This window comes from Drosophila montana, unplaced genomic scaffold (assembly GCF_035044405.1).
Source record: "Drosophila montana isolate Dmon_TW-CO22-7 unplaced genomic scaffold, ASM3504440v1 contig_2496_1, whole genome shotgun sequence".
Classification (NCBI taxonomy): Eukaryota; Metazoa; Arthropoda; class Insecta; order Diptera; family Drosophilidae; genus Drosophila; species Drosophila montana.
In genome coordinates, this window is record NW_026997364.1 from 614,396 (window position 1) to 626,312 (window position 11,917).

General features: G+C 40.9%; 1 protein-coding gene across 1 annotated transcript; it reads left to right on the forward strand.

Moving 5' to 3' along the window:
* The first annotated feature begins 3,476 nt into the window (after window positions 1-3,476).
* On the forward strand, window positions 3,477-5,347 carry LOC135428712 (uncharacterized). The gene has a single exon (XM_064682801.1). It carries the CDS (start codon window positions 3,580-3,582, stop codon window positions 4,177-4,179), a length of 600 nt encoding a protein of 199 aa, XP_064538871.1. The 5' UTR covers window positions 3,477-3,579; the 3' UTR covers window positions 4,180-5,347.
* The last annotated feature ends 6,570 nt before the right edge of the window (window positions 5,348-11,917 follow it).

Genomic DNA, 11,917 nt, shown 5'->3' on the forward strand with positions numbered 1-11,917 from the left:
TGACGCTGTTATGTAAACTTTACAATTTACATTGCTTAACAGAATAATGTTAATACCAAAGTAATGTTAATGTTCGACAGCTGGCAATTATTCAATTTACTAACCTGCTCATAAAGTCATGTTACCCAAACGCACTCTCAAGTCAGTTAACTGAAAAATTGTAAGAAAAAAAAGAGCGAGAGACAAAAATAAATAAAATGTCGTTGGAAGGAAATCCCATTAATGACAAAATCGATAAATTAATTTGTTTTCATCGTCAAAATGCATAAATAAATGTAAATAAACAAATCACACGCATAAACACACACTCACACACACATATACACACGGAGCACACACACAAAATGCCGTTAAGTTAAATATTGTCGTGTAGCTTTATTTTTGTTGTGTGTTGTTATTTGGTTGCTGCTGCTGTCAGATTTAGAAAAACGAAATTAATGCAGTTCCATTCCACTTCTCAGACGAAATCAATAACTTAATAAATTGCTTAATAATATGCGCACACAAACGCAACGGGTGGTGTTCGCTGTAGACTTTGCTTTTACTCAATGAAGCTCTGTTGACACTTAAATGAAAATCTCCATCAGTTATTCAGCCCAAGATCGATGAAGATAATGCAAAAGATATACGATATGGATTTGAACGGACGATGAAATTATGGTAAATCTCAAGTCTGTTTGATCAATTGCACAAACTGAACCCAACCAAATAGTTTGCAAAGCTCTTTTCTATGCACTTTTGTAAGCAGAATTTGTTTGTGATTCACAAGTGGTTCTAGCATTTGGCTACTCATAGCGCAAGTTGGTAAATTGTAGAGTTGTGCATGCAATTCAGATACCTTGAGTATGAGTTGCTACCTTAGAAGTCTTCTAGTCTGCATTTTACAATGTGAGAATATGTTGAGAATGTCTCCTTTTTGGTTGAGAATTCAGACATTATCTAATGGTATGCGAATAATTTACAATTATTATACATGATTAATTTATACATGTAATGAGAGAAATTATTTTAGATCCTAAAAAGCGTTCGCTTGAGCTCGAAAGTTTCTTAGAGAGAGAGAGAGAGGGAGAGAGAGACACAGAGGGAGAGACAGATAGAGAGAGAGAAAGATCAGAGCTCGCTTTACTTTATTCAATGGCCAAATATTTCCCAGTTCTTCTCACAAATTAACAGGCACAGCATGAATTTTACTATTTGCAAAGGCAACTAAGTTTCATTTAGAGTTGATAAGTATTTTTTTTTTTAATTTTCTGTGCTTTGGCAACACCAGCATTTTAACATCTGGGATTTGACATATTCATTAAAGTGACTGGGAAAAATGAATTTCTAGCAAGGAATGAAATTCACCTGTGAAAACTGCTCGCTCAATGATTGATTACGATGTGCAAAATGGTTTGAGCAAAAGTGCATCAATCATCGGCTTTGACTTTTAGCGATGAAGCCACAGTGAAACACTGTTACGATGATTTCAATTGCACTCCAAAGACGGCCCGCGAAACGATTCATCAACTACATCAGTTGCCAGCACTTCCTGTAAGAAAAAAACGTGAGTTTTGGCCATGCTTGGGGCATTTGATATTTAAAAAGCCGCTTATTTGACAGGCGCCCACCACTGCGTGCTTTCAAAATGGGCTCAAGCTGGTCAACATGGCCGAATGCTGTTTATAATTCGCAAGTGTTTCAAGCGTGCGCTCATACAAATGCGTCAATTGGGATTTGTCAGCAGCCGCTCGGGCGAAACACTTCTTAAACTTGTGCTGAAACCTTTTTGCGCTCGGCATAAGGCCATTTGCAGAATTTGCGAGTGTTTTGTTTCGTTCTCAGCGGGCAGCTTGTTATCAATTGCAAAAGGCAACTGTAAATGGCATTAATGCAGCCAGTTGCGGCAGCCGGCCGGCCGCAATGTGACAAGCGGATTATGCAATCATATGCTCAGATAGATGGTAGAGATCGCATAGATCCATCAATTGGCTGCTGCTTGCAGCCCGGAAAAGTCAATCTGGAAGACTGGGAAAGAGACGACTGCCTCCAGCCCGCAAGAACTTGGGGGGGAGGCAAATGCAAATGAAACGGGGGCCAACAATTTGCCACATTGATATTTAAATATGCCGTTGCATTAATCATCAAATTACTCGCACAAACACTCGCAGAGCATTTAAAATCATATTAAAAGGGGAGCGGCGCGCTTAACGCATAGTCGAAGTTTAAATACCCTTGCTTTACACAAAAACTAAATCATCAGTAAAAACTGAAACTGCATTCTAGAATCTAACCTTTGAGAGAACATTTTGTGAAAATGTTATGTAAAGTAAAAAGCGAGCATTGAATGTGTCTCATGAATATAATAATCAATCAGTTTTTATTGCCAGCTATTATAAATGGCACTTCCACCAAGTTTCATAAACATAGCCCAACTGCGAGTGTAGTTAAAAGAGAATAGTTTGATATAAATACAACTTGTTCTACTAATGACCTGACAGGCACAAACCTGAGAAGCTTCTTATTCCATGTAAGTGCACGCTTCGCAGGCATTTTGAAAAATTCCACCCGTAAGTGTGAAAGATAAGTGAAAAACGGAAATAATTTGATCGGGTTTTTACAATTTTTGAAAAATCCTTCTACGCCTACTCGCTGGCAAATGGGGATTAAAAGCATCAAAGCGGGCTAAGTTGCAAAGTGGAACTGACATGGGCTCATGTGTTGCATAGTTGCTGACAAATAAAATATGGCATATATGTAGGGTATTTGCTGCGGCTGTTGATTCTGCTGCTGCTGGAGCTGTTGCTGTTGCTATTGCTGGTGCAGCTGATGTATTTGCAATACTTGGCTATGTCGTGTCATGTCATGTCGTGTCCGCTCTTGACACTCATTAGCCGGACTCGAAGAGTCCCATTCAAATGCACAAGCAACGTCTCAATGGAGCGTGGACTACATAGAGTCAGAATGAGTCTATTTCTAGCTGCTGACTGAGCACACACCCCCTTCCTTTTGTTCTGATCGTTTAATTGAAATAATTTTCTATAATTAAACAATTAAATCAGTAAATCAGCAAAATCAACGCTTGAGCTGTGAGTAATGGCATTTTGGCATCTCTCTGAGTTGAATCAACATTGAACCAAGTCACGAACAAATGAGTCAAAAGTCGTACACTGCGATTGCAACTCGGTTCAAAGTTCTAGTTTTCCCTTGTCTTTTCAAATTCCGAGAACATTTTGTTCTTGGACATGCCGCAATTAAAAACAACCTTAACATGAACACGTGTGTAGAGAATAAGAGCACATGTTGTCTTTACAGGGGTTCGATCCCTTAACCTTGTGCTCTTTCGGCCCACATTTGGGCCTACAAAATAGTGTCGAATTTTTCAGCTTGTTCCGATTTTGACAAGATTTATATATTTATATATATTTATATATATATGTGAATACAGATCAGAGTTTTCACTGTAAAATCTAACACAGTAATCAGATTTAGAGATTGTAGTTAATTTCCCAGGCCCCCCAAAAAAAAAAAAACACCTGTACATATATGTGCATATATATATGTTATGTATTGTTTTAGTCCAAATTCATTGTTTGTATCATGTTGGGACTGCGACTGATGCTTAGGCTATTACCGCTATTGCTGTTGCGTGGAGCTCTTGCAGAAACAACAAAAAAGCCCGTTTTCGAGTTGCCGGAACGCTGCAAATATCTAAAGGACTCAAAAGAGCTGATGCACCTGAGGTGCAAAGGTAATTTCCCGCTGGTGGCATATACCAAATTCCGTGATACCTTTATGAAGCAGACCGATCGTATGGCTCTTTTTATGCCCAACTCTATGGATTATGTGATGGTTGCGCTCAAGGAATCCGAACTGCATGACTGCGATAGCATTCGACTGATTGAGGTCAATGAGTATATATGCTACCCGAAGGATGGCGGCAAGCGAACCGTCAAACTGAGATCGGCTCGAATGTATTGCTTTCCATTTCATATACAATTGCCCGATGATCTGATGCATGAGTGCTTGGATCAGAAGATGCAGTCCTCTAGGTCTGCGTTGCAGGCCAGCGTGCTGAGGACCAAACGCGGCATCATACACTACACGTTCGACCATGATTCGGCTGTTCAATATTTACTGCCCAAACAAATTGCCATTTTTCTAACAATATTGATTCTATCAATGCTTCTATATTTCTAAATTGAAGATGACAGGATTCGAATTGCGAGCAGCGAATGCGAATGCGAACAAGCGATGAGTGACAAGTAACGAGAGAGAAGCAGCTAGAAGAAAACAGCGAGTAAGATGCAGCGACTAATCGACAACAACAACAAGAAAGAATAAAACAAAGCAGAGGTTATAAGTAGCGATTAGTTAACAACGAATTGTAAGTGGAATCAGCAAACGAGTTATTGTAGTGATTATCCAGACGCGACTAGAAGGCAACAGATTATCCAGGGAGTTCAGAAACCAACTAGTCAAAAACAGCAAGTAATAGTCAGTGATTTCCAGCAGCGAGGTATGAGAAAGAAGAACAAGAAGCGAGTAAGGAACAGCATGTCAGAAACAACGAGTATGAACCGAAATCAATGAGTTAGTCATTTATTAAGTGGTGAATGGTGAGCAACGAGTAAGCAGCAGCAAGCAACAAGTAAGAAACAGCGAATGAGATATAATCAGCAAAAAGAATCACAATCAACGAGTTAAAGGCAGCAAGAAAGAATCATTAAACAACAAAGAATCATTAAAGAATCATTAACGGCGAGTCGGAATCAAGCAACACGAAGTGAACAAATGTGAAGAATAATCAACGAGTTGTGGGCAGCGAGAGAGATGCAGTAAATATTGGGCAACGAATCAGAAGTAACGAGTTGTACGCAGCGAGTAAGAAGCGAGTTGCGTGCAAATCGTTCCCACAAGCGAGTTGCCCTTCAGGAGCTGCCATCGACCAGCTATCTGCAGCGACGAGTTACAAATATCGAACTGTCATCAGTTGAGTGTTGCCACCACAACGTGCTACATTACAAATATCTAAAATCTCTCTTCGTTAACCAATTAACGGTCGTAAATTTTAATACGCATCTCGCTAAATGAGATCCATTGTGTGGAGTCGGGCCATAGAGATTGATCAAAAGCCAAAAGTACAGAGTTCAATATTGAAAAAAAAAAAAAAAATAAGCATGAACAACCAAAAGTACTTTAAAGCTTTAAATCGCTCCAGACATGCCAGTCTCATGAGATGCGTTCGGAGTTGATGTTGTGTTAAATCGAATTTCTTTTTGTTCAGTGTTATTTTTATCCATGCTCATCTGCGTGTTCAACTGCAATGTTAAATATTTATTTTATAAACATTAAAATGCATATCGTAGCCCTCGTTTTGGCCTCCGCGCATACCACCATATCACCAACAGCTCCGCCCCATGTGAAGACAACAGCAACAACAGAACAATGCAAAGTTCTGGTTCTGTTTTAATGCTTTTCCAGGGGATGGAAGGGGTTCATCTAGAGGAGTTTCTCACATCACGTTGCATTTTTGGAGTCGGTCACCAGCGTCTGGCGTGCGTATCATTTCCATCTCAAGCTCCATTTTCAATTTCCATGCACCATTCATCCGGTGCGGGCATCGATTGCTTCTCGTTCGATTAGCGGTTCGATGCGTGGAGAAGCCTTGGCGCGTGCATTGCCCTAAAGGGGCACTAGGGGTATCGAATCAGAGTCACGGGGCGGTACGCGGGATTTCTTAAACTCTATTTGAATGCAAGCGTCGAGATGTTGACACATCAGTTTGCCACAATTTGCATGCTGCAAATGCACAAATGCCGTTGCGTGGCCTCGTGCAGTGGTAAAATATCAATCGAAAATCGACTGCAATCCATTTGAAATTACAAATTTCTAACATCGATAGTTTTCTTGATACGTCAATCGATAATTGTATCAATACATCTATCGATCATTTGACCGATATGTTTAATCAATAATTTGAGCGATATGTTTAATCGATAAGAGTATCGATGTGTTTAATCGATAAGAGTATCCATATGCTTAATCGATAATCATGTCGATATGTTTATTGATAAGTTGAGCGACAATATAATCGATAGTTTAATCAATAATCGAATCGATAATTTCTGTAAATTCAGTTCTGTGTGGTATATAACTTGATATATCTGCGTGAGCGGATTTATCATGTGGTTTATATGGTTAAGACTTCCATTTCTATGGTAAAAGTTGCCTTCTTCCTGATCTGGTCTGGTTACCTTACCGTAGTTTCATTTGCCCTACTTACTTTTGGGTTAATGAAATACTTTGGGAATCGAAAGTGCAGCTTCCATCAAAACATATGTTTGTCTATTGCTATTCGACTTATAAAGCCCATTGGGATTGCGGTTCAAAAGGTAACAGGACGTTGACAGAAAGTTGTCAAAACATAACTATAATTAACTATGTTACTTGTCAAATAAAACTGACTAAGAGGTAAAAAAAAACAAAATCAAGATTGCAAACTGAGCCGGTTTTAGCTGCGAGTTCCCGAAGCCCTAAGCCGAACCTAAAACAGATGCGAGCTTTTTATTATCCAAAAATATTTCTGCCAGATCATAATTTTTTTAAAGGAATATTTGCATTTATTATTGCAAAGATAAATTTATATTAATTCAAATGTTGAATAAACAATGAATTTAAATTTACTTTTGATTTGAACCAAAAACCTGGGCTCTCCGATGGGAAAACCATGCTCTAGGCACAAACCTTCAGGCGAGGCATTGGTTTGAAGCAGCGAACATTTATTGGTTGGTTTTGTCGACTTGAAGTTAACTATATTTAACAGCATGTTAACAGGCATTTTTGAGAGAAGCTAAGCTTGAATGCGAATGTGTTGCAGTTGAGATGCATTTATTTTGTTCACAGAACAAATGGCCAATGCACCACTGTGGCTACTGTTGGGGACAAGACGGACAGCACCCACAATTGAGCAAGTTGCAATGGATTTTCTTCTTCTTGTTCTTGTTATTTGCATTCCCAGTTGTCAATTGTTGTCGTAGCTGCTGTTGTTGCTGTTGCTGCTGGAGGCGCATTTCAATTTCAAACGCTTTTCAATTTCAATTTCGGCCGCCCGCTGGCGTTTGTCACGTGTCCGCTGCACTCGTTCGGGGTGTGCATGTGTGTGTGTGTGTGTGTAGCTATCCGGCACAGTTGAGTTCAATCGAATGCCACACAGCAGGTGACGCAGCGGCGATGCTGATCATTTGGCCAGTTGTTGGTCAGGTAATTGCGCAAAAGTCAAATGCAAACGAATTGCCAAGCCATTTGCATAAATTTCACTTGCATGGAAGGCCGCACAGGGAAAACACACGGAGCACACTCCACACTTCACACTCGGCTCCTCGCATGCGTAATGCTTGCCACTTGCCACTTGCCACATGCTACTTGTTACTTGCCACTTGCAGCAGCAGCAGCAGCAGCAGCAGCAGCAGCAACTTGTGGCTGCCTGGTGGTGCTTGGGTTGGTCGTCATAAACATAAACAATGATTAGGCGGCTGCCGCTGTTGCGTTTGATGGCCCATTAAAACGGTTTCCAGTGCCAGTCCAAGAGCAGCTGTGCCTGATCAAACTAATCCGATCACTGACTGCCAATTGTGTTATCATTTAATTAGTCGGATTAAAACACAAATGCTGGTACTGCGCAAATGCCATTCAATTAGAGCTGTTAACTGCACTAGGCCTTACTCTTTCTTCAATCTTTTATTCCAAGTCAAACTTAGCTCAAGCATAATAATTATTACAATATCTAAACAATTTGCAGACAAGTACAAGTCGACTGCCAGCTGCAGTTTTTGCCTAGTCTCAACTAGAACTGAAAACCAACCCAACATATTCTCTGGCTGATATACCTACTAAAACAAGGTGATATGAATTTTGCAGTCATTATTTAGTTTTTAATTAATTTAATTTTTAACAAAATTTGTTATCATCTGTTTTATTTGCTTATCAGTTGTGTGCATAGGAATATAGCAAAGGTTCAACTAAATTTCATAATATGTGATCTATAGGAAAGAAATTTGCCAGCTCTAGCACTTAAATAGTCCGAGTTCCTTGAGGCTGCTTCAGATTCAAATACGAAGCTCATTATGGTCTATTCTTTTGGGAATTCAAATTCAAGTAGCTGACTAATAGTTGAAAAGGTGCAAGACATCAGCGGGAGCATGATGTCAGAGAATATTAATTACGCGTAGTACCCGAACTAAATGTGAAACGTGCTGGAAAGCTATCAGCCCTATCGAAGGCCCAATATCGTCGCGACAGATTATCGAGAGTTGGGTTCATAATTAAAACACTTCTTTTTTTTTTTTTTTGGTTATTTTTGTGGGGCCCCTGAGGGGCAGTTCTTGGTCGCCGAGGTCGAAGCAGATGAAAAACAAATCATGTCCGAGATCAACTAAAACAATAAGCGCCAATAAGCAGACAAAGCAAATGTGCAGTTAGCTTAACGGTGAAGCGTAAAGAAAAACATAAATAAAATACCTTTAACTAAAAAATAAAAAACAAAAACAAAAAAAAAGCCGACACATCAAAAAGAAGAAGCAGCAGCAGCAGCAGCAGCAGCAGCAGCAGTCGGTTCTGTAAAGCCCCGCGACCCGCTCAGCTGACATATGAACTCTCTGTGGTCAAAACTTCTTTTGGGCTTAATAAAGTTTTTTTCTTCTGCTTCTTCTATAAACTTAAAGTACCGTACGACTTTGATAAAGACGCAGACGACAGGTGAATTTCTCTCTTGCTCGCGCTCGCGCTCGCGCTCACTCTCGCTCTCGCGCTGTCTCTGTCTTTTGTTGTTAACAAAATATATTTGTAACAATACAATTTTCGAATGTCTGGCGGCCTTTGTTCGGCCTTTTTTTGTTTTGGAGCGGCAATCTGTTCGTTGACATTTGTCAAGATGAAAGAAAACAAAACTGAGTTGAGAAAAAAAAAAGCTACCAATTTGAAGCGTCTAACCAAGTCATCCCCCATTTCCAATCGATTCGTTGGGGTATTACACTTTGCGCTATGACTTAAAGCTATTTAAAGCGATTTCTGCCAAATATATTTAGAAACATCTTAAGTATTATTCATCATTATGAGCCACACCAGCCCGATTATTGTCAACTCTATCATAATCTTCATACATTATTATTATTGGACATTGTATTGTTTAAACGTTATGCCCGTTCGATTGTTTCCCCATTTTTGTGAATTATATCATCGAAGCAGAAAAAAAAAACAGCCTGAAAATGAAGGGCAAAGCAGATTACATTTTGAAATTGATTTCATTATTGGCATTTTGCAAAACAAAATACAAAATATGCTTTTGATGGCTATTTTTGGATCTTTGTCTTAGGCCCGAACAACTTTCGTATGCAAATCGGTTTATCCGTTGGAACAGACAGCTCTGCTTCTTGTTCTTTCTCGAAAAACATTCCCGATTATTGTTTCGCAGTGCTGCATAAAAAGTGATCCCAAAAAAAAAGAGTGAAGAATAAAGAAGTTGAAGAATATTAAGCCTAAGTCGCTTTAAGCAGCTCGAATCGAACTGCTTGAACTTCTGGGCTATTCTTCAGTAAAGTCAGAACTTTTCATGCACTAGCCAAAGTTTTATTTGTATACCTTGAAGTCATTAAGAATAGTCCAAATGCAAACAGCCAGAGGAAAGCATCTCCAATCGCACTTAGCTTAGAATTAATCTTGATCTGATCTGTGGGAACGCGTCGATATCACAAGCACCAAAGGCTAAAAGCTGGAAATTTTTAATATATTTATTCTATAGTATCATATGCCAAAATGAGTTTACTTTGTCGTTTTTTTGTCCAATTTCCAAAAAATCGACAAAAATCGATTGTACAGCATATATAATACATAAAACGAATATATCACTTTTTAAATATCTAGACCCGATGCCTCCAAAATGAAAAGAATTTATATTTTTAAAGGTAGAGCCTTGTGCTTTGGTATGCACACACTTTTGTCTGCCATAAGTAATCCCTGAAAATAGCATAAGGATCGGAATGTAAATGCCGAAGTTAGTCGAGAATGCATTTACCATATATAGTATGGAGCAACAGGAAGAAGAAGCACAGCTGCTGCGTGCACGTGTGTGTGCGTGCACGTGTGTGTGTGCGCATGAGCTTGGCGTTGGCTTCAGGGCATCAGCTAGTCGGACACTCCCGACTGCAGCACTCGTATTCATTCACATTGTGATATGTTGCTCATGTGCTGCAAGTCTATCTGTAAGGGTATTCAAAGCTCGGTGCTACCCTGTGATATTTGCATATTAAGTTTGTGTTTAGTTTTCAGTTAAAAGTTATTCTTTTGCGTCGTATTATTTGTGTTTGATATGTTGAAATATGGCAATGATGAGCGATTGCTTAGCTGATTTGTGTGTCTTGGTTTTAGCATTTGCATGGCTGCAACATTTTAGACATGCAGCATGCAACATGCAACACATGGCCTAACAGCCGTCTGTCAATATGTGGCGCGTGGCAGCCGCTGGCTAGCTGACGGCTGCTGCTGCTGCTGCTGCTGCTGCTTCTTCTTCTTCTTGCTCTTGTTGCCGCTTTTAGCCGGTTGGACTTGACTCAATTCGTCATTTAAATGATGCCGCAGCCATTGGCAGCACTTAGCGCAACATCAGCTCAAATTGCAATAGCAGCAGCTTGCAACACAAGGAGCTTCTTGCAGCAGGCGAGGAACGTGCCAAGCCAAATTAATTGCTTCGTTAGATGGGCAGGCAATGTGTGGCAGTGGCAGTGGCAGTGGCCGTGTGGCCGTTTGGCCGTGTGGCAGTGTGGCAGCGCCAGCTGTGGCATTAACTGTGGCAGTGGTTGAACCGCTTTGGCTATTTCTTACACTTCCGCCAAGCGCCGTGTGGGGACTGCCCAACAGCGATTGACAAATTTCCAAATGCCATTAAGAAGGCGTTGCATGCAACATTTGCCTGCCCCAGCTACAGTTCACCTTTCGTGTCCGGGGCCGGGCCGGGCCGGGCCGGGCTGAAACTGAGGCCGAGGCCAAAACAGGTGGCCTGCAAAACCGGGCTACCAGGCTAGTCGGCCTGCCCGGCTGCCTGGCTGCCACTTGCAGCACCGCTGGCGCTTGCAATTACGCGGCGTTGCCACTAAATCACAAAATGCTCGCAAATATTTCATTTGTTTGCAAATTTTTTGACAATCAACTCGCGCAACACTGCAAAATGCTCCGTTTATAACTTTATCATTTGAACCGGCTCGCCTCGATAAGCATCGGCAGCAATCTGTGGCAATCTGTGGCAATCTGCCACATGCCACAGCAGCCGCTGCCGCTGCCGCTGCCTCCTTGCTGGCATTCCTCCACTCGTCTGCGCCTCGTTATTGCTTGCTTAATTAATGATGCAGCTGGCGCTGCTAACAAGCTGCCCCGCTGCCGCTCCGGCTGCCCCCCGCTCTGGTGCTCGGCCGCAGGTACACGAACTCACAGATTCGCGCTGCCTGAGATATACACAATCTTAACGCTTAGATAGACGCTTCACGGGCCACGCCCCTCAGCGCTTGATTTGAGCTTTCCCAAATTGCAATCAAGCTACTTATAGAAAGGGGCGTATTGTTGCACCAGCCCTTGCCCCCGCTGCCGCTGCCGCTGCTGCTTCCACTTAAACTCCTCTGAGTTGTTGCAGCAATTTTTGCACTGCGAACCTCACCCACATAAATAACTGAGGGGGTTGGGTGTGGGGAAATAGAAACAAAGTAACCTCTAGAGAAACCTCAGCCATTATCTGAAAATCTGAAATCTCTGAACGAGCAGGTTATTTAGCATCGACTTCCATATAATAACTATAATTCAAGATACAATCAATTTAAGAAGGAGCACAAGAATATTGTCTGCCGTATATATTTGGTATATACGCATGAATTATCTGGCTTTGTGTGGGGTA